Source organism: Columba livia, chromosome 6 (genome assembly GCF_036013475.1).
Source record: "Columba livia isolate bColLiv1 breed racing homer chromosome 6, bColLiv1.pat.W.v2, whole genome shotgun sequence".
Lineage (NCBI taxonomy): Eukaryota > Metazoa > Chordata > Aves > Columbiformes > Columbidae > Columba > Columba livia.
The window spans coordinates 15,740,092-15,764,122 of NC_088607.1; the positions used below are offsets into that span (position 1 = coordinate 15,740,092).

General features: G+C 59.2%; 5 protein-coding genes across 8 annotated transcripts; 2 read left to right on the top strand and 3 right to left on the bottom strand.

Annotated features, from left to right (window-relative positions):
• Positions 1 to 1,210: 1,210 nt before the first annotated feature.
• SLC25A28 (solute carrier family 25 member 28) lies at positions 1,211 to 6,496 on the bottom strand. 2 transcript variants are annotated; one of them, XM_065067253.1, is made up of 4 exons: positions 6,360 to 6,496; positions 4,506 to 4,734; positions 3,632 to 3,688; positions 1,211 to 2,278 (listed from the first exon to the last, which is right to left on the bottom strand). In XM_065067253.1, the coding sequence occupies exons 2-4, from the start codon at positions 4,726 to 4,728 to the stop codon at positions 1,761 to 1,763; spliced, it is 798 nt and encodes a 265-aa protein (XP_064923325.1). In that variant the 5' UTR covers positions 4,729 to 4,734; positions 6,360 to 6,496; the 3' UTR covers positions 1,211 to 1,760. The 2 variants fall into 2 exon arrangements, with proteins under 2 accessions (XP_064923325.1, XP_064923324.1); XM_065067252.1 differs by lacking the exon at positions 6,360 to 6,496 and adding an exon at positions 4,884 to 5,363.
• Positions 5,429 to 11,175, top strand: ENTPD7 (ectonucleoside triphosphate diphosphohydrolase 7). Its single transcript, XM_065067232.1, has 12 exons — positions 5,429 to 6,023; positions 6,094 to 6,267; positions 6,356 to 6,561; positions 6,663 to 6,813; positions 7,210 to 7,313; positions 7,387 to 7,443; positions 7,925 to 8,073; positions 8,157 to 8,323; positions 9,083 to 9,407; positions 9,478 to 9,563; positions 9,669 to 9,830; positions 9,976 to 11,175. Exons 1-12 carry the CDS (start codon positions 6,016 to 6,018, stop codon positions 10,202 to 10,204), a joined length of 1,818 nt encoding a protein of 605 aa, XP_064923304.1. The 5' UTR covers positions 5,429 to 6,015; the 3' UTR covers positions 10,205 to 11,175.
• Positions 11,176 to 11,837: 662 nt separating this feature from the next.
• ATP6V0E2 (ATPase H+ transporting V0 subunit e2) lies at positions 11,838 to 13,677 on the bottom strand. The gene is made up of 4 exons (XM_065067260.1): positions 13,481 to 13,677; positions 13,353 to 13,400; positions 12,960 to 13,105; positions 11,838 to 12,679 (listed from the first exon to the last, which is right to left on the bottom strand). The coding sequence occupies exons 1-3, from the start codon at positions 13,582 to 13,584 to the stop codon at positions 13,012 to 13,014; spliced, it is 246 nt and encodes an 81-aa protein (XP_064923332.1). The 5' UTR covers positions 13,585 to 13,677; the 3' UTR covers positions 11,838 to 12,679; positions 12,960 to 13,011.
• Positions 13,678 to 13,904: 227 nt separating this feature from the next.
• LOC102096376 (heme A synthase COX15) lies at positions 13,905 to 17,975 on the bottom strand. Its single transcript, XM_065067250.1, has 8 exons — positions 17,734 to 17,975; positions 17,246 to 17,368; positions 16,824 to 17,010; positions 16,434 to 16,601; positions 15,839 to 15,920; positions 15,356 to 15,510; positions 14,344 to 14,457; positions 13,905 to 14,201 (listed from the first exon to the last, which is right to left on the bottom strand). Exons 1-8 carry the CDS (start codon positions 17,973 to 17,975, stop codon positions 14,070 to 14,072), a joined length of 1,203 nt encoding a protein of 400 aa, XP_064923322.1. The 3' UTR covers positions 13,905 to 14,069.
• On the top strand, positions 17,967 to 24,022 carry CUTC (cutC copper transporter). Of its 3 annotated transcripts, none has more exons than XM_065067257.1 (9): positions 17,967 to 18,107; positions 18,424 to 18,495; positions 18,568 to 18,627; positions 18,777 to 18,975; positions 20,210 to 20,245; positions 21,718 to 21,851; positions 22,451 to 22,478; positions 22,882 to 22,987; positions 23,585 to 24,022. In XM_065067257.1, exons 2-9 carry the CDS (start codon positions 18,433 to 18,435, stop codon positions 23,694 to 23,696), a joined length of 738 nt encoding a protein of 245 aa, XP_064923329.1. In that variant the 5' UTR covers positions 17,967 to 18,107; positions 18,424 to 18,432; the 3' UTR covers positions 23,697 to 24,022. The 3 variants fall into 3 exon arrangements, with proteins under 3 accessions (XP_064923329.1, XP_064923328.1, XP_064923330.1); XM_065067256.1 differs by having other exon boundaries at positions 17,973 to 18,107; positions 18,766 to 18,975; XM_065067258.1 differs by lacking the exons at positions 17,967 to 18,107; positions 18,568 to 18,627 and having other exon boundaries at positions 18,357 to 18,495; positions 18,766 to 18,975.
• Positions 24,023 to 24,031: the final 9 nt, after the last annotated feature.

A 24,031-nucleotide genomic window follows, 5' to 3' on the forward strand; every position in this document is an offset into this window, starting at 1 on the left:
TGTCTGTGGCCTCTCTGTGCCCAGGGACACTCAGACCTGCTGGGCAGCCCTCAAAAATCCCACTGGAGGTCACTCAGCATTTGCCACCCATCGTAAGGAACCAGGGACAAGAGCAGTGCTTAAGGGAAAGGTGGAGGGGGGCTGGGATGGGGCTTGGGCAAGGTATTGAGCACCCAGCCTTGCAGTGTGAGATCCTTGCCCTCCAGCCTCCCAGCAGTGCTGGGGCCCGATGTCCCTGAGGACTGTGCATCCCCACTGCTCACCCAGCAGCCTTTCCAGTCACAGGAAAACCTCCTTCCCTTTGTCATGGCCCACCCTGACAGCCCCCCGAGCAGCCCAGGCCAGGCTGGGGGTCTCAAACTGGCCGAGATGCTCACTAGCAGCACATACCATGGCTGTGAATGCATTTCCTCCAGGGAGTTATTCTGGGCATGGCACCCTGGGACAGATGCCCCTCCTGCAAGCACTGTGGGAGCACCCCACCAGAGACAGGCATCACTCAACAGCACCTGGCTCGAGGAACCAGAGCTCTGCTTTGGGAAAGTCAGCGCAGCTAACGATGCTTCGGTGCTCAGCACATGACCCATCAAGGCTGGCTCACAGGCCCAGAGCTGGGTGAAACCCTTAAAGAAGTTGGTATCAAGACAGCTAAGAAAATGGTAAAATAAAAAAACTATTCTAATAATTATCATTAGACAAAATATTAGCATTTTGGACAAGTGTGTTGATAGTTTTAAGAGGCCCAACAAGCCAAAAGCTAGTTTAATTGCTCAAAACAAGGAGGCAAAAGCCTTGCTCAGCCCCAAATCCATCTGAGATGCAGAGAGACCTCCAGCCTCACCCAGCGTTGAAATTCACGTGCTGTTCTCTACACACATAACCCAGGACCCTCCTGCCATTGATCAGTCGGACTGGGGTTGTGGGACTGCCTAGCTGAGGAACATCAACCTCAGCTTCTCCAGTGGGGTCATGGCCTGTGCCAACAGTGGGCGATGGGCTGGGCCACAAGCCAAAGAGGATGGGGACCACTCTCCCCACTGCACGCTGCCAGGGTGGCAGGACCAGGCAGGCCCCCTCCCTGCCACTGACACCCCCAGACCCCACTTCCCTTTCCCCTCTGGCACCCATCAAAAGAGCTCAGCACCAGACACTGTCAGAAAGCTGTCAGGGCTGGGCACTGGGCCATGTGGGAGTAAGCAGGGGACATGAGGACAGAGCAGAACTGTTTTTATTGGAGGTGTCGAGAGCAGGAACAATAACAAACCTACAGGCTCCCCTCCTCAAGTGCCATCCTCTCCCCCATCACCAGCAGGGCAGGCAGCATCACGTGTGCGTGCAACAAGACAACGGCAAGGCTTACACTTTGCTTCAGCCAAAAGCCAGACAAAGCCCCCGACACCCCCCGCCGTCCGCGAGCTCAGCTTGGCCCTGCCGGAGGCAGGGATTTCACCTTCCCCTCTGAGCAGGGGTGAGCTTTGTGTGAGAGTTGTTTTTGTTCAGGGAAGGACAGGAGCACAGCTCCACAGAAGTGCCAGGGGACGTGACCTGTGCTGCAGCTCCCAGCGCGACATCTTGGGAGAGAGAAAGCTGTGCTGCCTGGGCAGAGCTGCAGCAGCCACAGGCAAGACATGGCATCGCTAAGCCCCAAAGGACTTGTGCTGCCCCCTCTCTTCAACACAAACCAAACGGAAAGGGAGGGGGGTCAGACGACAAACCAGGAGGGGAGGTGAAGCAGGTCTGGAATGATGTTCGGCTCTGGCTCACTTCCCAGCCCGCCGCTCCTCCTGGCGCTTGGTGAGGATGTATTTGAAGAACTCGTACACGGACCAGGCGATCGCCGTTGAGGGCATCTGATAAATGACTCTTGCCTGGACCCCTCTGAAGTAGGCGGTCACGCCGCCCACTTGGTACACCGTCCTGAAGGCATTGGCCATGCCTGTGATGTGTCCGCTGATGTTGGAGCTCAAGGCCAGGGACTCCTGGGTGTTTAGCAGTGTTTTGCAAACGTCCAAAGGCGTAGTAGCAGCGGCAGCAACAGCCCCCGCACAGGCTCCGGAGACCACATGGGAGCCTGGGTTGTACTGTCTGTGGGGGTTTAGCTGCTCCTGCAAGAACTCGTAGGTCATGAAGTGAATGGCTTGGAAGGGGATGTTCATGGTGAGCTGGGTGGTGTAGCTGCGGTAGAAAGCTCCAGCCCCTTCGTTGCGCCACACAGCCCGCACACAGTCCGTCACACGCTGGTAAGGTGAGTTGTACATCTGCATCCTCTGTTTGACCACTTGGGACGGAGGGTGGCAGCCAGCAGCAGCAGCCAGGACCCAGGTGTGGAGGGGAAGAGGAGAGAGAAAGGGTAAGTGTGAAGCCAGGCTTCCTGCGAGCGCCCAGAGGTTAGTCACGCTGGCTTAAGAGCTAATGATGGACAACTCAGACCAGCAGTGCCCTGCGTGTCCCCAGGACGGACGGCAGCCATTTAGATCTCCCAAGGCATCACTGTCACACACACATCACCACCTGCAAACCCCACAGCTGCCACAGCCCCACGGAACATCCCCATACTCAGGCACTTAATACTCCAGATCCACCCTCGCTCCCAAGCGACTGACATTTCCCCACCCACCGCTGCAGAGTTACCACGCAGTCAGAACCCCCTCTGCATGTACTATTTTCTAGACAGGTCTTGATCTGGGTGAGCTTGTCCCTCCCCAGCCACCCCCACTGCGGCCCAGAATAACCACAGCATGTCGCAGAGCCCAACAGCCAGGAATTGTTAGCGGCCACTGCCAAAAAAGCCACTTAAAGGGAAGAACCAAAGGCCAACCCCCCTGTGACACATCCAGAGCAGGGCAGGGGAGCCCAGGGTGCAGCCTGCTGCTGTCCTGCCTCCCCCTATTTCAATATGACCACAAGGAGCTAAAAATGATGCAACTACAAACTATTACAGTCGTGATAACAAGATGAGCTCCAGGGAAGGAATGAGCCTTGCTGGTCCCAGATCAGCTGGAGCCAGGACTGCCATGAGCCCTCCAGTTTAAAGAGGAAAAAATACATTAATGACTGCTCTTTCCTCGTTATTCCTCCTCCTCCCACCACATTAACAGACATTAATAAAAAGTCTCTCTGCCTTTTTCATATTTATCAGGCTCAAGAAAATCAGTATCTTCTGGACATTCCACAACCCAAGATCTTCTTTTTCCTGGGTTCTCTAGCATGCTTTTTGTACCCCATTCTTTCCATTTCCTTCTTGCACACAAGCCCAGAATTATAACTCCTCTTCCCAAGATCTCGCCACAGCAAAGCCCAGTTTCCACACACTCAGAATGACCTCAGCAGTATAGATCACACCTCTCTTGCCACCTCTCCCGCTCCAGGTGACTGTTCCCAGTCAAACCTGTGGGCCAAAGGCTGGTGCTCTCCCAGCTCCTCATAAGCTGGGGTTTGCTGCACTCCCCAGAATTAATCTCTTCTCCATGACAGGCAGCCACTGGGCTCCCTAAACAGAGCTGCAACCACTGGGCCCCACAGGATCCTGCAGTCGAGCATTGAGGAGAGTACCCTTTGTGCCACAAAGGGACCCGAGCGGCCTAGGCAGACCCCGCGCCTCCCCTCCCTGGCAGGCCAGGACCATCGTTACCTTCAGCAGGGTTCATGGCTGCATCATGGAGCAACGTTGCTACACACCCGGCTGCACCTGCAAAACAAGAACTGCCACATGTAGCCAGGGAGGCGAGGGACCCCGGGGCTCCACCACAGCCCCGAGTCCCACGCCAAGGCACAGGAGGAGGCATCTGCAAGCGGGCAAGATCCAAAGGTGGCCTCCATCTTCCCTCCAAGAGGTGGGCTGGTCCTCAGTGGTTCCCACCCAGAGAGAGACCAAGAAAGAGAGGAAGAGGATTGTGACAGGCTGACAAGTCCGCGGGCTGACCAGGACTCACTCAGGCCCATCGTGTGGGGCACTGGCCACTGCCACCACCTGGCAGGGGCCCAGAGGATGTCAAGTGTCCCTGTGCCCCATGGAGATGGAGAAACCTGACGGCACTTTGCTGCGCTCTGCCGAGGGCGGGAGGCGCCCTGTTCCCTCCTTGGCCCCTCGCTTTCCCCACCACAGCAGCTCCTTGAGGCGAGTAACAGGCACCACAGCAAGACCGACTTCGAAACCACGCGGTGCTCCCAGGGCGAGATCCAGCACCACCGACCCACGGGGCTGTGGCCGGTCCTGGCTCCCCTGCGTGCAGCTCCTGTCCACCAGCATCCTCCCGAGCCAGGGCCACCAACCTGCTCCAAGTCGGACACCTGGGAGCGGCTCCAGCAGGCACAGGGCTGGTGCTTCCCCCTGCCCGGCACCACGCAGCTGGCGAGAGCAGGGGGCGTCGGGACACCCGTGGCACCCCAGTCCCGCACCAGGCAGGACCAGCCCCGGACCCCCTACGGACAGAACTCGGCCTCTTTCCACCCCGCTCCCCAGCCCAGCGTGGCGGGGGACAGCCCCCGGCCCCCGTGCGCAGTACCGTTGGCCACATGGCTATTGCCCCCCGCGTGGATAACGTCGCTCAGCGTCTTTTTTAACTTTTCGTAGCAGGCGAAGTAGAGGGCGTGGGCCGGGCCTGCGCCGGTGGCCGTGATGTTCATGCCCCGCATGGGCCGCCAGACACCCTCGGTGCGGGCGATGCGCCACAGGGCCTCCAGCACGTTCCGGTAGCGGGCGGCGGGCTCGGGCCGCAGGCTCTGCATCCGCGTCTGCAACACACGGCCCGGGCGGGCGGCCCGTCACCCCCGCGGGGCCCGGCCGGGACAAACCCCCCGCCCCTTCCCGGCAAGGCCCCGCTTTGCTCCCGCCGCGTCCCCGCCCCCTCCCCGCGGCCCGGGCCTGCCGCCGCTGCCGGCACCTTGACGCAGTCGACGGGGTACATCACGCAGTGCTCCATGACGCCCGCCACGGCGCCCGCCAGCATGTGCGTGGAGACGGCGGCGCCCTGCGGCAGTGCCTCGTAGTCAGGGGCGGGCGGAGAGCGCGGCTCGGGGCCCCGCGCCGCCTCGGGCCCCTCCGGGCCGGCGCCGGCACCGGGACCCGGCCCCGCGTCCGCGCCCCCCCGCCGCGCCCAGCCCGCGCCGCCGCCCATCAGCAGCAGCAGGACGCGGCCCGACTCCGCGCTGCCCCGCGCGCCGGGGCCCGCGCCCGCCCCCAGCTCCATGGCGCCGCCGCCGCCGCCGCCCGGGCCCCGCGCCGCTCCGCTCCCCCCGGCTCTGGCCCCGCCCCGCCGCGCCCATTGGCCGCCGCCGCCCGTCGCCCGCCCCCGTCGCGGGCCCACTGGCTCGGCCCGACTCCCACCGCCCCCGCGCGCCGCGCTCATTGGCCGCTGCCGCCGCGACTCGGAAGCCGCCACTGGCCGGCCGCTGCCTCCGGCGCTCTCGGGCGCGCTGCCCGTTGGCTACCGGGACTCACCGCCCCGCCGTCCCGTGCAGTCCATTGGGTGTCTCAACCTCGCGCCCCGCCCCACCGGGCAGCCCATTGGGCGAAGGGCCCGCGACCTTTCGTTTGCCCGCGGTTCCTCTCCGCGGGGCCATAGAGCCACCATTGGCCACCTCTCCCGCCACTCCGGTTCTCGGCGCGTGTTGTTTATTTTGGAGCCTCGGATTGGCTGGGCGCTGGCGGTGACGGCCGCGGCGCGCGGGGCGCGCCCGAGCTGCGATAGGACGCGCGGGAGAAAGTCTCCTGGTGACGCAGCCCGGCGAAGGTCGGGCGCAGGAGCAAGGGCGAAGCAAGACGTGCTCCCCGGCCGCCTGGGGGCGCCGCCTCGCCCCCGTCCGATTGGTCACGGGCCCGCATGGGCGTAGCTCCGCCGGGGGGCGGTGGGCCCGATTGGGTTCCGCGGCCGCGGAGGGCGGGGCGCCGCCCGGCCGGGTTCGGCGGCGGAGGCCCCTATTGGCCGCGGCAGGGGCACCTGGTGACGTGGCCGTCGGTGCCCGTGCCGGGTGCCGGCAGCGGGGCGATGCGCGCGCGGGCGGCGGCGGGCGCACATGGCCAGGTGAGCGGGGCCGGACCGGGGGGCCGGGGCCGGCCCGGGCCCGGTGCTGAGCTGTGGCCTCTGCCCGCAGGATCGGCGTTTCCTGCCCGTCGTGGCGCTCGGCGGGACCGTGCCCGTGCCCGTGCCCGCGGCAGCGCCCGGCGGCGCTGGGGCTTGGCCTCGCCGTGGGACTGCTGCTGCTGCTGGCGGCTGCCGCTCCCCGCCGCTGGGCCGCGCCGCACCGCGCCGCCCGGCGCGACGAGAGGTGAGCGGGGACAGGGCTGCCGGGGCCCGGGGCCCGCCGTTGCCCGCCTGTGCTGACACGCCCTGTTCGCCCCCTCCCCGGGCCCCAGGTACCTGGCGCGGGTGGAGGATCTGTCGGCCACTGACACGGAGGACTCGGCCCTCAGTTACGGAGTAGTCATCGACTGCGGGAGCAGCGGGTCCCGGGTCTTCGTCTACTTCTGGCCCCCGCACAACGGGAACCCCCACGACCTGCTGGATATCAAGCAGATGAGGGACCGGAGCAGCCGCCCTGTCGTCAAGAAAATTAAACCAGGTCGGTGCCAGCCCTCTCCATTCTCAGCTCGGAGGTCACGGGATGGGTCCGGCCCTGCCCGCCGTGGGGCTGACTGGTTCACACCTCCCTCCCCTGCGCAGGCATCTCCGTGGCGGCAGCAGCCCCGCAGCGAGCCACGCCGTACCTGCGCCCTCTGCTTCAGTTCGCAGCGGCCCACGTCCCGGCTCAGAAGCATAAGGAAACTCCGCTGTACATCCTGTGCACGGCAGGTATGCGGCTGCTGCCCGAGAGGTGAGTTCATTGGCAGTTGTCCAGGGAGAGCCAGGGTCCTGCTGGGATCCCTCAGCCACAAGAAGGGGGAAGGGAACAACCTTGTCCTGAGCCTTCTGGGGGACCTGGGAATCCTGGGGGAGATCTGGGAAATGGTGCATCACTTGGGGTGAGCAGTAAGGGTGCAGAAGGAAGGTTTGAGCACATGGGGAGGGAGATGAGAGGAGACACTTTGAACTGAAGTCTCAAACAAATAGATGTAGTTTCTCATCTCCAAAGCATGCTGGGTGCAGAGCAGGGCTTGTGGGCTGGATATGGGCTGTGTTGCAGGGGGATCCTGGTGTCTCTTGCACTCCCATGAAGGAGTGTTGCTGGTGAAGGTCCCTTAGCATCTCTCTCTCTGCTGCACCCTCGCAGGCAGCAAGCTGCAATCCTGGAGGACCTGGTGAGAAACGTGCCCCTGGAGTTTGATTTCCTCTTCTCCAAATCACATGCAGAAGTGATTTCAGGGAAACAGGAAGGTAGGAGCTTCCTCAAAACACTGCTTCATTCCCTTTAGTGTGTTGCTGTAATGACCCTTTCTGTCTTGTACAGGGGTCTATGCTTGGATTGGCATCAACTTTGTCCTGGGTCGGTTTGATCATGAGGATGGTGAGTTTAACTGCTTGCTGGGTGGCTGGGAGGGTCTTAGCAGAGCCCTGCTGGGGCTCGTCTTGGTGGTGGAACTCAGAGCAGGCTCTGGGGCGTGCAGCATCTGTCCCTCTGGCCAGGCAATGCCTGAACCCAGCTGTGTGTGTGAAACTCTCTTGGACCTGGAGGGGCATCTGCCTCAATCGCAGGAATAAGTCCCTGTGTGAGGGGGCCACCTGCAGCGTTTTGGGAGAAGAACCAGGGAGAGAGGGTTTGTAGTAGCATTCCTATAGTGGCTTCCAGTGATGGATGCTTTGGGGGAACTTAAAAAGCTGTGGGGCAGCCAGCCTCAAGTGCCAGGACCTGCTGCCCCACAGGCGATCTCCAGGGCTGCTTGCAGGGGTGGAGGAGCCCCACGAAGCTGCTGCAGGGGGTAATGGTGGAAGGGAGGAGATGGTGCCCCAGGCCCTGCCCCTCGCTGACGCGCTGCTGTGGGTTGCAGAAGAGGATGCGGTGGTCGCTGTAGCACTGGGGAACCAGGGAGGGTCCCTGGTTCGTAAACGAACAGTTGGGATCCTGGACATGGGGGGCGCCTCCCTGCAGATCGCCTATGAAGTGCCCGACTCTGGAGCTTTCTCCTCCCCGCAGCAGGTGTGTATCTGGCCGGCTGGCCCTGAGAGCAGCCCCTGCCTTCCCTGGGTTGTTGCTCATCACAGACCTCTCTGCATCCCCAGGAGGAAGCTGCCAAGAGCCTGCTGGCGGAATTCAACCTGGGCTGTGACGTGCAGCATGCTGGCCACGTGTACCGTGTCTATGTCAACACCTTCCTGGGCTTCGGGGGCAATTTTGCCCGGCAGCGCTACGAAGAGCTTGTGCTGAACCAGACCCATGTGTACAACCGGTATTGCTGCCTTGCCTAGCGGTGCCCATGCTGGGGCATTGCAAAATGGGGTGCTGGTTCCTTCACGCCACCCTCCCCTCGTTGGATTTGCCCCAAGAGCTGTTCATGGCGATAACAGCTCTCACAGCCACGCTGGCAGTAGCGGATGCCCAGGCTGGCACAGGGTGCACAGGCTTTGCCCTTCCCTGAGCCCAGAGGGCATTATCCGTGCCACAGCTCCCTGCCTTCTTCCTCCTCCTCCCCTCACGGCAGGCTGCGGGAAGGCCTCCTGGTGGCTTTTGGCTTCTCTTGCTCTGACTTTCTCTCCTTCTCCAGCACCAACTCACTCAGCACATCTTTCCATCGCATCCCCACCTCGAGCTCTCTGTCTCTTGTTTCCCTTTCCCAGAGCACTACATGAAGCTGTCGCCAGAGGCGGAGAGGCTTGCTGCCCAGGTACTCTTGTGCCAGGAGCAAACCCTGCCTCCAGATCCCCGGGGGCTGCCCAGGGGTGTGGATCCCTGTGAGCTGGGTGGCGTGGGCCATGCCTTGTTGCACCCTGCATTGCTATGGGCACATGGCCGTGGGTTAGTGTGACAGATCTGGTGCATTTGGCTTTGGCAGGAAGTGGCGGGGGGGCACCAGCACTGCGGGGTACAGGGGCACACAGACCAGTCTGGTGTGGGGGGTATTCGGATGTGGGGCAGTGTTAGACTAAGCTTTTTGGGGTGGTACAGGACCCACTGTACAACTGCCTTTCTTTCCTTGCCTGTTTTCCAGCCTGCACAGCCAGCAGACAGGGTTGAGCCCTGAGATGCCCTTCCTGGACCCCTGCTTGCCTGTGGGGCTGGAGGACACAGTGGCCAGGGGTGGCCAAACCTTGTATGTGCGGGGACGAGGGGACTGGCCAGCCTGCGCAGAGCTGCTGCAGCCCCTCCTGGATGGGTCCAACAGCAGCCAGGCCTCTCTGCTGGGGGCCTACAAAGCCCCCATCGACTTTGACAACAGTGAATTTTACGGCTTCTCTGAATTTTTCTACTGCACTGAGGACGTGCTGCGGCTGGGGGGGCAATACAGTGCCCCCACATTCACCTCTGCTGCCCAGGTGCGTGCTGCTGTTCCTGGGGCCATGAGGGAGTAGGGGCTGGTTCTCCACTGACTTCTCCTTCCCTCAGGAGTACTGCAGCCAGCGATGGGAGGTGCTGACCCAGCGGTTCCGTGGTGGCCTCTACTCGTCACATGCCGACCAGCACCGGCTGAAGTAAGTGGCTTTGCAGGGCGGTGCCACAGTCAGACCTCTCAGGGGGCTTTTGCTGGGGTGAAGGACCACGGTGCAGGTGGCAGCACCTGGCTGATGTTCCTGCAGGTATCAGTGCTTCAAATCAGCCTGGATGTACCAAGTCCTTCACCAGGGCTTCCGCTTCCCCCTGGACTACCCCAGCTTGCGCACGGCCCAGCTGGTGTATGACCGAGAGGTGCAGTGGACACTGGGCGCCATCCTCTACAAGACACGGTTTCTGCCACTCAGGTACCATCAGCTTGCTGATGGCATCGCTCAGGGACGGGTGGTTGGGGAAGAGCAAGGTTACCACATTGGGTGAGGGCTCTGCCACCCTGGCAAGGGGAGCAGCAGTGTGGCATCCTGCAGCCTGTTCTGACTCTCCTCTCTGCAGGGATCTCCGGCCAGAGAGCATCCGGCAAGCACACACCTCCTGGCTGCGCCTCTCTTTTGTCTACAACCACTATCTCTTCTTTGCCTGCATCCTGGTCGTAGTGCTGGCCATTGTCCTCTACCTCCTGCGGCTGCGCCGCATCCACCGCCGGCAGCTGCGCGCAGCCCAGCTCAGCCTGCCCTGGCTGGACAAGGTGGTGGTGCCGCCAGGCCAGGGAAATGGGCCATGACGCCGGTGGTACCCACTGTCCAGTTGCACCAGCAGAACCGGACTGGCTGACAGCCTGGGCTCCGAGGGCTTGGACTCTTTCTTGAAGATCATCTCAACTCTGTACTCCATCATCTCCACATCAGAACCAGAACCGCTGGGCCGAGGCACCTACAGCCACCAGAGCTTTCCTCTCTGCCTCACCCCAGTCCTAATCTTTGCATTCCTTGGCCTTCGGCCTCCATCTCGCTACACAGTGCGGAGCAAAGTCCTCTACTGCCAGTGGGCTCAAGGCTGCAGCACTGGAAAGTCCCTCAGATAAACGGGACACTATCACCTAGGCAGCCAACCCAGGGCTGTGGCCTGAAGCACTGAGCCACCCCATGACTCAGACACTGGTTTGCAGAGCAAGCTGGTGAGGTGCTGCGGCTCATCATCCAGGGTGGCCTTTCTGCAGTCCCATATGAGCCCACAGGCTAGAGAACAGCAGTCGCTGGCAAAGTTACTGCAGGAGCCAGGTGAGCCGTGAGCTGCTTTCCCAGCCTGGCCCCTCAGAATGTTCCTTCAGAGGTGTCCTGCTCTTTGCCATGTCTTCTCCCAGGATAATCCTCCTGTGGTCCTTGCCAGTGCCCCAGGCTCAGCACTGAGGGCTCAGGGACTCATTCCTAAGGCACCACCAAAGTGGGCTGCATTTCCTTTTGTACATTCCCTTCTGGGCGCATCTGCCCTGTGGCGTCCCACGCGTTAATTGGGGACTAGCACCAGGACCAGTGGTTCTCTGTGAACGCAGGCTGGGCCTGGCTTTGGAGAAACCACCTCACTCCAGCCGAGCACCCTGCCGCAGGGCTGCTCAGGGCTGCGGCTGCACACCCAGGCACAAGCCTCCTCCCCAGGGCCGGAGCCCCTGATGACCTAATGAAGTTTTGTCACCTTTTACTTGAACTCAGCTGTTCTCATTCCTGCAGCAATAAACAAACCCCTTGAGCCATCCAACACTGGTCTTGTTTTCTAGCAAGCATGTCCCCAGCTGTGACAGCTCCTGGGTGGTGGTGTGACTAGGGGCCAGCACACATCTTCAGTGTTGCTTTGTGCTGCTGTGGTGGGATGAAGGTGTTGCTTTCTTGCCAGCAGATGTTCTTTGTGATTCCAGCAGGATAGCTGAGCTCACCTCCCAAGCTGGTGGCAGCAAGGGAAAATGATCCAAACTCAACTGTTGTGATCCTTGGAGACAGCATCCTCTGCTGCTCATGCAAGAGCCCCTGGAAGATGTTGCTCTGCTTTTTTACCATATTCCTCACCCAGGTTTTATGGAGATGCCTGGGAAAGAGGCCAGTAAGCCTCTCCAGGTGCTGCACAGCCATGGGGCTGGCCCCAGCACAGCTGCCCACCACCAGAGGGGCTGGGCAGGTCCCCAGTTCTCCCTCTGGCACATGCTGCTGCCACCCCGTGACCCTGGTCCCACAGGACGAGTGCACAGCTGGCATCAAGGATAAAACTTCCCAGGCATGACTGTGCCGTGAACCTCCTGCTCAACAGCTGAGGATCCCAGCCTTGTTCTCATGATGCGAGAGCAGGTTTGGGGTGAAGGGAAGAAGTCTGAATAAAGCCAAGACTGTTCCTCAGCTTCAAAGCAGCAAGTGACTCTGCCTCCAGCATCACTTACTAGAAAAAGGATTTATTTCCACAACACAAATCTAACAAACACAGACAAATAAATACTGATAAATTATCTGATAAATAAAGGGAAATCTGAACCATTGCACCCTACTCGGTTCTTCGCAGAACCTGGACAGAAGGGTGGGGGGGTTGAGGGGAGCTAGACACTACTGCAGCACCCTCACTGCAGAGGCAGGAGGACACACAGCAGCACTTTAACTCCCCCCAGCAGGCTGCCAAACAGCAGAACCCCTGCCCTGCACCCCAGCACCTCCCTCATCACACCCACGTGCTCCTCCAGGGTCAGCCCTGCCTTCCCACACCTACAGACAGAATCTGTGTCTTAGCCAAGACCACCCTCACTGCAGGAGACTGACCATACAACAGAGGAGGATTACAGGCTCCGGTCTTCTCACACAGAAGGGCAGCTGGTGCCTGAAATGACCAGGGATATGGCAACTAGTTGGGCAGTTTGGGCTACGAGCAGTGGTTTCACTCAGGGGCTAGGGCTGAATGCGCTGGAGGGAGCAGGGCGAGCACTCCAGGGACAGGATCCACTGGCACTACGCACAGAGCCCTCTTGGGACAGTGCTCAGTGTCAGTGACTGCAGCACGGTGCCAGATGAGAGGATCTTTCCCTGGTAGTATGGCTGCTCCCAGGGCTGGGATTACCAGGCCCTTGTCCCAGGCAGGGGTGCTGCTTGCTATGCTCAGGGGCACAGGCATCATTGGTCCAGGTTGCAGTGCTCAGGGTGTCCTGGGGCAGCGGGTCCAGCCTCTGTCCCAGCACCTCTGGGCGCTGCCTGGTACAGGAGGATAGAGGCTGGAACAGCAGCAGGAGCTGGGGGAGGGAGAAAGGAGGAGAAGTTAGTACCAAACTGCAACCACGAGAGAGCTTCCACAGAAACCTAGTGAACCACAGACTCAGGTGGAAGCGCTTGGTTTGCTCAGGTCCAGTGCAGCACCAGCAGCCCTACATCAAGACCAACTCACCACAGCCACAATGCACAGAGGCCAAAGCATCTCCCACCCAGCAAGGACCAGGCTGCAGCTCCCTCCCCAGCCACACACAGGCAGGCAGGTGGGGACACCTCTGCCACCCCAGCCCTCTGCCCACTCACGGTGAGGATTTTGAGGGGGGTCTCCATTCAGGTGCCAGCTCCCAGGGACTGCTCACTCCCAGAGGAAGCGCACGTACCAGATGGTCTCGTTCTTCAGCTGCGGCCCGAAGAGGGGGTTGGCCTGGGCCAGAATGGCGATGAGCCAGCTGCAAAGGGACCCAACCCGCTGTCAGCCCTGGTAGCATGGGGGCAGGGACCAGGATCCCGAGGTGCTGCTGCCTCAAGAGGCCGGCAGAGGGACCTGCTGTCCCAGGAGGGAGGCAGTCCACAGCCCCGGGGCTGTCCCGTTCTTCCACGGGTGGAAGGCTGAGCAGCTGCCACCAGGCCCGATAAAGCCACATGGAGGATGGGGGAGGTGGGGAGCGGTACTAGGCCCTGGTTCGCGGTACTCACAAGAGGTAGCAGCACACGGCGGTCGTGATCAGCATCGTGATGATGACCCTGCGGAGAAACCGGCGTCAGAACGGCGAGGCCCGCTCCCAGACCCCCGCCCCCAGTACCCCTCCGAGGCCCTCACTCACCCGCGGTTCGGCCCCTTGGGCACGAACCAGGGGGCGGCGATGCCCACGAGGCCCCAGAATGCGGAGAAGAGGACGAGCGGCAGCGCGAAGCTGTGCGCGGTCATGGCCGCTCCGCACCGACACACCGACCGGCCGCGGCCGCAGCGGACGCCGCTCTGCCCACTGCCGTGTGCGGCAGCCAATCCCCGGGCGGAGCGCGCCGCGCAGGCGGCATTGGCGCCTCCCATTGGCGGAGACGCGAGGCCGAGCGTACGCCGGGCGGCCGCCAGGGGGCGCCAAAAGGAGCCGCCCGCCCTCCCCTCCCCTCCCGTCCCTGCCGCGGCTCGGCCCGGCGGCCCCGCCTGCGGCAGCAGCTCCCGCCGGGGCTCCCGCACTCCTCCTCACCTCGCTCCGGAAAGGACGCACGCAGCCAGACACCAGCCGCTCCGTAAAAACTCCTTTATGTTACAAAGTTCTCACGCCCGCCGCCTTCCACCTGCGCACAGCCCTGCCTGGCACACAACCCCCCTGCACCCGGTGCGGGGGGCTCTCTGCCGCCTCGGGGCCCGTGGCACAGCTCCTCCAGGAGGGCTCCTCTCCCTCTAGCCGGTTACTTGGGGACGTGCCGGAGCTCACTCATGAGCCAGAGTGCCATGCTGAGCAGAGCCAGGGAGCCCGACTGGTGCGTGGCAGCCAGAGGCGTCGGGACGTACATCAGCAGGGTGCTGATGCCCAGGCCCACCTGCCGAGGAGGGAGAAGGGGTGAGAGCTGCTGTGGATGCAGCGCTGGTACAGCCTCAGCACAGAGCATGACGTGGAAAAGGAAAGGCCCGGGGCTGCAGCCCGACTTCCCACCCTCAAATTCACTGCATGCAGTACAGTACCTGCATGCAAGCCACAGCCAGTAAGGAAGTCACTGCCATCCTGGTCCTGCGAGGGAGGGGGATCTTCCGTGAGAAGAGGTACAGTGCTGTGACAGCTGTGACTGAGGCAATTCCCTACAGAAGGGAAGAGAAGCGACCACCCTTTGAAAACAATTGAAAGGAAATGGGTGCAGTAGCCTTTGGCTGCACCTTCCATGCAGTAAAAGAAATTCTGTCAGCAAAATTTAGCTGTAGAAATGTGTTACCGGCCATGACCAGATCCTGGAGTTCCCATGTCCACCAGGTTAACAACCCTGAAATTTAACTAAAGTGAGAGTTCCATTCTTTTCTCCCAATTAATGCTCTACTTTCCAATAGCTTTTCCTCATTCCTTCACATCATTAGGGATTATTTCTGGCCTCTTCCCCTGCCACCTTGACAACTAAAGGTGGAAGATGTCATGATCTCATTTTTACCACTCAGCTGTAGTTCACCGTCAAAATTTTCCTGTGCAGGTCACCCCAGGTGATTCCTCTTTTAAGTCACTTAAACTTTCTTTCCAGTCTTAGTGATGGTTTAGTCCACAGCAGTGCCAGCAGTGATATTTAATACCTGGATTGCTCTAACTGGCTGAGATATTTTCACTGGGTGCTACCAGAGTAAAGCAGGTTTAGCAGTGCTGTGGAAGAAGCTTCAATATCGGGATTTCCAAGTTTTATTTCACACAACTTTCCTAGACATTTCAGTAGCAAGGGCTACCCTGGTCTGTAGTTCGGGACAGAAAAGGAGACACAAAGAAACAAAGTCTGTGACTTGTGCAGGAGGAAGACATCCTTAAGGAAGGAGACCACACTGAAAATAAATCAGAATGCTAAACTTCCTCTTTCTGCAGAAGCACTTTGGTAACGTGCTCTCAGGACCTTTGGACACCCTGGATATCACTCAAGCTGACAGAACCACAGCCCAAAGAGGACAGCTTGGAACAGGAGGCAACCTAGACACGGCACAGACATTGCAGGAAGACGGCACTTACCAGGATCCTGTGATCAAACTGCACGGTTGTAGGATTCTCAAAGATATTTCTCAGCACGGGAGAGAAGGCCAGGAGATCATCTGGGATCCAGCGCTCCCCCATTTTGGGGAAGGAATTGTACACAAGGCCAGCATCAAGCCCTGCCACAAAAGCACCTGCAGTGCAGGAGCAGAAAATGAGATTTCCAGAGCAGGCACAGGCGGTGCTCCGTATTGCACAGCTCTGACCCAAGACCTTGGCTTCATCCCAAATTTCTTTCAGAAACATCAACAGAGATCACACAACAACAGGCAGGCTGGAAGGAGCACGTCCACCTGCTCAGGAACAACCAGAGAGGAGGTTCTTGACTCTCAGCCCCCTGAAAGCAATGAAGTTTTCTCAGATAACATGATGGGGTTGCTCACAGTCCCCGCCAGACCAGAAGGAAAACAAGGCAGAGAAGAACAAGCTGCAGAATGGGATGGCAGTAAGAAACACTCTTACCTGAAAGAGCAGTAAGAAAAATGAGAGCTGTAGTGCCATGAGCAAATTGCCTCAGGCGAAGGAGCTGACGGGTTGCTGGTAACTGTAAAATAAATTAAAAAATAAATAAAAAAAAAATCAAGGCATTTCCAGCGCTGTTTGCAGCAGGTAAGAAAAGCGTTCACTGAACACATGGGCAAAGGGGCTGGCCTGTGTTTTACAGGAGGAATCTAGAGACCCCCACACGGCGCAGCCATGCTTCAGTGGTTCTTCAAAACGACAACTAATCAAGTCAAACCCTGCGCAGAAACTGAAGCGGCTGCTGGACGGTTACCGGCACAAAGCCTTTAGCCCAGCCAGGCACACCTCTGCCTGAGTGTGTGCGAGCTCTGAGACTGATCACTTCTGAGTGGAACTGCATTAGTCAAAGGAAGTGTCCCACAGCTGAGGGGTTTACAGAAAGGGTATTTTGTAATGCGGAAATACATCAGAGTCAGGAACAGAGACTAAAATGGAGGCACCATCACCTTTCACACCCCTTCCTCACCCTTCGCATCACACCCCCAACCCTCTCAATTGCCACAACCCCACATTTTTGACTCCTGACACACCGTACCTCGTGTCGTGGAAGCAGCAGCGACAGCCCTGTCCACAGGCTGGCGGAGTACAGAACCAGCGCGGAACCCAGATGTGCTGCGAGACGGTACTGACTGACCCGAGGGATGTCGTAAGAGTCTGGCTTCTCTTCCAGCCCGCTCTTCACCATGTACCACCCCAGCAGCCCCTGACGGAACAGGAGGGCTGAGAGCTAGACAGGGCAGCAGTAGCTGCTTAAATCAGATAAACATTAGGGGCAAGGGGCATCTTGTTTCCTCCACCTTCAACCAGCTACCAGCACGGACATGCCCCCAAGCTTTCCCAAATCCCACTGTTTCAACTATGCTCAATCAGAAGACATTCACAAGAGATGCTGCTGCTAATCCCTGCAGCTACAGAGCTCGCTCACCTGGAAGCAGACCAGCCCGCAGAGTGCAAGAACACAGCCCTTCATGGGGCGGCTGAGCCAGCCTTTTCGCCAGAAGTAGGCAGCAGGTAGAATATAGGCCAGACCCACAACACGGCCCCACATACGGTGCGAATACTCCATGTACCAAATGAACTTGAACTCTGTCAGTGTCATGTCATGATTCAGGCTGTTGAACACAGTAAAACAAAGAACAGCTAAACGCGATAGGGCAGCCCTATTTCCCATAACAAGAGATCACCTTCCCCAGAGAAAGGAACTGACAGCGAAGGAGTCGCCATCACACTTCATGTGCCTTCCCAGCGGTACAAGACATCATCCCCCTCCCTGCAAGAGCCCCCTGTGTTGCTCAGCTGCGGGACTGTTGCTCCCAGCCCACTCTCCTTCCACTCTTGCACACTCACATTTTAAACTCTGGGAACTGCTGGTACTTCTGGAACTCGGCTTCCCACTCTTGCTGCGTCCGGGGGGGTTTCATCTCTTTCACCAGGTGCCAGTCAACCATAGAAAGGCCGGATTCTGTCAGCCTGGGGGCAGAGAGAAACATCAGCGGGCACAATTCACTGCGACGGTAACGCAGCTGAGCTGGAATGAGAGCTCTTGGCTGCACCAGACAACACTCAACCTCATAGTTAGGAACAGAATGGAGATCAGTGACTCTGAGTGACCAGCGGCCCCAAGCTGCACACCGCCGGCCCTGCCCGGGACGTGCCCCGGCAGCAGCGCGCAGACGCGGGACGGCTCTCGCAGGTGCCCCCGGGCGGGTGCCGGAGGCCGCAGGGACCGGCGGGGTCAGCTGCCTCCGCACGGCCCCAACCCCAACGCCTCCAGCGGGGCGGGCACGGCCGCGGGGCGCGAACCGGTGCCGGCGGGACGGGGGCGCCGCGCTCACCTGGTGACACCGCCCAGCACCACGGCACCGGCCACGGCGCCGCTGCAGGCCAGGAGCCACCGCCCCACGGCGGGCGGGGGGGCGGGCGGGGGCGCCCCTTGCAGCAGCCGGCGCGGAAGGCACCGGTGCGGCGGGAGGCCGAGCGGTCCCGGTTCCGGTTCCGGTCCCCGCCGCCCCCAGGCCGCACCTGCACCGCGCGCGGGCAGCAGGAGCCGGGCGCCGCCACGCGCCGCACGCAGCATCCCGAGTGACCCCGGAAGTGGCGCGGGCCGCCGGAAGCAGGGCGAGCGCTTCCGGAAAACCTGAGCGTCACCATGACAATCCCCGGCACGTGACCCAGAGCCAGCAGCGGCCCCCTCGCGCCGCCAGCGCAGGTGAGGCCGCGCGCGAGGCGGGGGCGGGGCCCGGGCGGTGGCAGGGGCGGGGCCGCGGCGCCGGGTGGGGCGGGGCTTCCGCCGCGGCGCTCGAGCCGGGCGCGCCGGCTCGCGCACCCACCCTCCGCCCTGCTGCGCACGCCCTCGCGCCCGCGGGCGGTGCGGGCCCGGGCCGCGAGGGGGCGAGGCCGGAAGCGGGAGCGAGGGGGCGGGCCCTGGGGCGGAAGTGGGGCGGTGCGGCGGCCGGCGGCGGTGCGGGGCCGGGCCGGGCGGCCGCCATGGGGCGGGCCGGGCTAACGGCGCCGCTCCCTCCCAGGCATGGACGATGGCTTCCTCATGGAGGTGTGCGTGGACTCGGTGGAGTCTGCCGTCAACGCGGAGCGCGGAGGTGAGGCCCGGCGGACGCAGGGGAGGGGGCAGCGGGCAGCGGCGGGGCCGGTTCTGACGCGGCTCTCCGCAGGTGCCGGCCGGATCGAGCTGTGCGCGGGGCTGGTGGAAGGGGGGACCACCCCCAGCATGGGTGAGTGCATGAGCCCCGCCCCGGGGCAGGCGCAGCCTTCCGACCCCGGCTCGCTGCTCCGTCCCCCGTTCCCCTCCCCGCCTCCGCCCGTTGCCCGGCGCTGCCGCAGCCGGTGCTGAGCGGCGCCCCCGCCCCCAGGGCTGCTGCAGGTGGTGAAGCAGTGCGTGAGGGTCCCGGTGTTCGTGATGATCCGGCCTCGCGGGGGAGATTTTCTGTACTCGGACCGCGAGGTGGAGGTGATGAAGGCCGACATCCGCCTGGCCAAGCTGCACGGGGCCGACGGGCTGGTGTTCGGGGCCCTCACCGAGGATGGGCGCATCGACACCGAGCTCTGCACGGCGCTGCTGGGTAAGAGCATCCCTGGTCGGAACCGCCGTGCTGGCACCGGCGCTGCGGTGGGGCCGGGAGGTCGGTGCTGTACGAAGAACCGCGCGGGGCACTTTGGTCTGCGCGTCTCGTCCGTGGCCTTGCCGCCTCTTCCGCCTGCCCCACTTCCACGTGTTGTCATATCTGTGGGACATTAAATAGTTAGGAAGCTTTGCAGACCGAGGGCCGCGGCCCGAGGCAGCTCATGCACGGTTTGAGGCCACCTGGGACGTAACAAACAGGGCCTAAGGAGGAGGGAGGATTAGGTGACCTGCTCTGGGGGCATCTGTGTATGTTGGATTCTCTCCCTTCTTTGTTTTCTTTGCCCTTTGTTCTTTTGCTTACATCCCTGCGACTGGTGTCGAGGATGTTTCTCTTCTGGACTCTCACCTTGTGGGTAGCTGTCAACTCATGTTCGTTTTTTCCTGTAACACACTCAGTGAGAAAAGATAATGAGATAGAAAGCTGCAAAAGGTCACTGAAACTGCAGCAGGAAGTTGTTAGTCCAGACCCTTAACACATAAAGATAATTTACTTCCACGTGTTTTCTGTGAGCTACAGCCAAAGCTAAAGAGGGTTGAGCCTTTCCCTGGTGACGTGGTGCTGAGGTTCTCATGTGAATGGGAATGTGCTGTAGGGAGTGCAGCAAAAGAGAGGGCTCTTGTTAGGATTTGCCTCCACTAAGGCAATGAGGTGTTGTGCTGGAGCCACTGTTTCTGGGGCAGCAGGCAGTTGGATTTATTTTCATAGAAATAAATAACTTTTACCCAGTAAATGGAGTTCAACTGGGGAAGTTTGCTTTGGTCTCAGATGGAGGAGAAATTATAGGTAGTGAAAAAATTGCGACAATCAACTGTCTTGCTGTCAAAGAGCGCTGGTCCTGTCCCTCCCCCAGGTAGATGAGACCACTTCCCTGGTTCCTTCCTGCAGAGAAAGACATCTGTGCTAGGAATGAGAGTTCTACATGATGCAGATGAGAAGGGGGGTTTGATGTTACTCATAAAAACAAAAGGTTTGTTGCTTCCTCAAAGGGCAGATAAACTCTTCCTCGCCAAAGAGGAACAGCTGCACTGTTCCCAGCAAGTACTGGGAGTCTTCTGAGCTCCCCAGGAATGCCCTGAGAACCCTTTGCCCTTTTGTACCTCATGTGCTTTTGTGGTTCTAGCACAAGGAGCTCTCTGTTCCAGCCCTGACTGACCATACGTTTCTATTGCAGCCGTGTGCCGTCCCCTGCCAGTCACATTTCATCGCGGTGAGTTATGGGGGGCAGCAGCCCTGGCAGGGACGAGCCTCTGCCCTGCTGCTAGGGGACGGTGGGGCTGGGAGGGGGGTGAGCCAAATGCACCGTGGTGGTTCTTTGGAGGGAGAAAAGCTCTGCCTGCTGCGTAAGAGCCAGCTGTGGCTGTGCTGTTGCCCCAGGAGGGAAAAGGTCTAGGGCCTCCAGGTTGGGGGGCTGTGTCACTGCCCAGTGTGGGGAGGAGGTGTTGAAGGAGCTGAGCATGGTGGCCCTGCCACTGCTGCAAGGGGGGCATTATAGTCAGGAGCTGTGGCTCCCCAGGGGGGTGTCCAGCTGTGACAGGGACCCTTCCTGTCATCTCCTGAGCTGGCTGGGGGACAGGGCTTGAGCACAATGAGCTAAATGATTTCTGAGCTGTTCTATTAGTGAGGTGGACTGCGAACTGGCTGAAGGAAAGAAGCCAGAGAATCTTGGTCAATGGGGCAGAGTCCGGTTGGAGGCCTGTATCTAGTGGAGTGTCTCAAGTGTCACTACTGGGGCCTGTATTATTCAAGATATTCGTCAATGATTTGGACGAGGGAATAGAGTGACTGTCAGCAAGTTTGCTGATGACATGAAGCTGGGAGGAGTGGCTGACACACCAGAAGGCTGTGCTGCCATCAGAGACCTGGACAGGCTGGAGAGTTGGGCGGGGAAAAATATAACGAAATATAACAAGGGCAAGTGTAGAGTCTTGCATCTGGGCAGGAACAACCCCAGGTTCCAGTATAAGTTGGGGAATTACCTATTAGAGAGCAGCGTAGGGGAAAGGGACCTGGGGGTCCAGGTGGACAGCAGGATGACCATGAGCCAGAACTGTGCCCTTGTGGCCAGGAAGGCCAGTGGCATCCTGGGGTGTATTACAAGGGGGGTGGTTAGTAGGTCGAGAGAGGTCCTCCTTCCCCTCTACTTCACCCTGGTGAGACCACATCTGGAATATTGTGTCCAGTTCTGGGCCCCTCAGTTCAAGAGGACAGGGAACTGCTGGAGAGAGTCCAGCGCAGGGCAACAAAGATGATTAAGGGAGGGGAGCATCTCCCTGATGAGGAAAGACTGAGGGAGCTGGGTCTCTTTAGCTTGGAGAAGAGGAGACTGGGGGGTCACCTCATTAATGTTTACAGATATATAAAGGGTGAGTGTCAGGAGGATGGAGCCAGGCTCTTCTCAGTGACAAACAATGGTAGGACAAGGGGTAATGGGTTTGAACAGGAACACAAGAGGTTCCACTTAAATTTGAGAAGAAACTTCTCAGTGAGGGTATCAGAACACTGGAACAGGCTGCCCAGGAGGGTTGTGGAGTCTCCTTCTCTGAAGACATTTGAAACCCACCTGGACACATTCCTGTGTAACCTCATCTAAGTGTTCCTGCTCCAGCAGGGGCATTGGACTAGATGATCTTTTGAGGTCCCTTCCAATCCCTAACATTCTGTGATTCTGTGATCTTTCAGCCTTTGACATGGTACACGACCCTGTGGTGGCACTGGAGACCCTGATTTCTCTGGGGTTTGAGCGGGTGTTGACCAGTGGCTGCGACAGCTCAGCGCTGGAAGGATTGTCCTTAATTAAGAGGCTTGCGGAGCAGGTGAGTGTTGCCTGTGCTCCCCTGGGTTATCACAACTGCTCCCTGGGCATTGTCTGGAGACAGCTCCTTAGTGGTGGTCCACATTTCAATAAGGGAAGCACTTCTGTCAAGGAGTACCCTTCTTCTTCTCTGTCTTGGCCTTAATCTGTGTTCCCAAGTCCACATGGGCTGGACCCTGAAGTCTTCCATGGCAGAGACTGGTTGGGTTGTTGTTGCTCACAGCCAGGCGGAGGAGGGTGGTAAGAGCTGGTGTCAGCAGCTGGTGTGATCAGCCCACGCAAACAGCAAAGTGAGGTTCCTGCTGCGCTCTCTCAGTTCCTGTTAGGAAAATGCAACAGAGGTACCTGAGAGGTGGCCAGGTGGGATAGAGAGGGAGGAGGGAACAGTGACAAGTTGTCTTAGCTGGAACTGTCAAGTCTTTTCCACTTTTCCTTGTAAAACATGAGTAGTACCAAAAAATGGGTGAGAGTACACAAGTCGTAAGCCATGGAGATGTGAGCTTACTGAAGGCACTGCATGCAAGGCTTTATTGCCACCCAACAGCTACGTGTGCAGATGTAGCACTGAGCAATGTCACTAATGTGTTATTCTTTTTTCAGGCAAAGGGCAGAATCGTGGTGGTGCCAGGTAATATATACTTTTTTCCATAGGTAACAGGTCCTGTAGTCCCCAGCCTCCTGCTGCCCCATCTCTCGCACTGGGATGTGCTGTCTGATCCAGCTTTTTGAGCCAGGTCCCCAGGAGGAGGAGCTGCTGCCCTGATGCAAGTAAAGGCCATGCAGCTGGGGATGGCAGAGCCCTGTGGCTGCTGCTTGCTGGCGGATTTAGGGGCAGCTCTTGATCTGTGGGAGAACATGAGCCGAGGCTTTTCCTGTCTGTTTGCATATGCCTGGATCTCTGTTGTCCCTAGGGCTGTATTTCCCCCTCTGTGTAGATGGTGCTTGTCCCTTAGGATGTCAGTCCTGGGGTGATGTCAAGGCTGGGACTGTGCGATCTGCACTGTGTGTGACTTTGGGATTGTTCCCACCAGGGGGTGGCATCACAGAGCGCAACCTGCAGAGGATTCTGGAAGGCTCCGCTGCTTCTGAGTTTCACTGCTCTGCTCGCTCAGCCCGGGACTCGGGCATGAAGTTCAGGTAATGGATTCTTTATTTTTATTTTTCTTTTTATGTTGTTGTTTTTATAGCAAAACTGTACAACAGAAAAGCTGGATTAATGTGAACATGAGTTTGTAGAACATGCATAAATTTAAAACCGCTTTCTGGGAGCTATTTGTGCTTTTATGGTTGGGATTGTCATGCCTGGCTCTGTGTTCTGCAGCCTACAAATCCAGCGGTGCTCATCTGGACATGAGCTCCGTGCCTAGCTGGATCCTTGAGGCATTTCTTCTGCTACTGATGCCCTAGGGATTGCGAGTGCATGTGTTGACACTCAGGAAGGCGGGTTCTGGTGTAGTTGCCTTAGACCTTCAACACTGGGGTGTGCAGGGTTTGGGAGACCAGTGGGATGTGCCTCTGAGGAATGAGTGAAGATTGACTTACACTAGTCCACAGGTCTGCACTGGGTTTCTATTGCTGCTTTTGTTTCTTGCCTTCTTTCTGTTACTGTCTTGTCTTTGGTCTGGGTGGCACCAGCAGCCTCTCTGACCACTGCTGAGGGCTGGGGAGGTGGTAGGTTTTCCATCTTACTCGTCTGTATCACCTGCATATAGTAACCAGTCGTTTTCCTGACAGAAATCCGAACATCACTATGGGAGCGTCCTTCTCCGCCCCTGAATACTCCATAAAGGTGGCAGACGTGGCCAAAGTGAGGACCCTGAACGCGATTGCAAAGAACATTCTGTAGTGGAAGGTACCGTGCTGGGACAAGAGCACTGAGACTCCAGGGTCTTCCCTGCCACATGGACAGATGGATACTGCTTCCATCCTCAGGCTGTAGAGGATGTGAACTAGGTGACGAAGCCTGACATCTCTTCCCTTGGCTTCCCCTGAATCACCAGTCCCTGGCCTGGAAACTTATGTTGGCCATTTTAAATAAAAGGACTCATTCCCAGATGTTGCAGCAACAACTGTTGGGCAGTATTTGGGAGAAAGGGAGCTGAACAAGTTGGGGGATTGAATCGTGTAGCACTGCATGTGATTGTCAAATAAACACTGCAGCTACCCCCTCTTGCTGTGCTT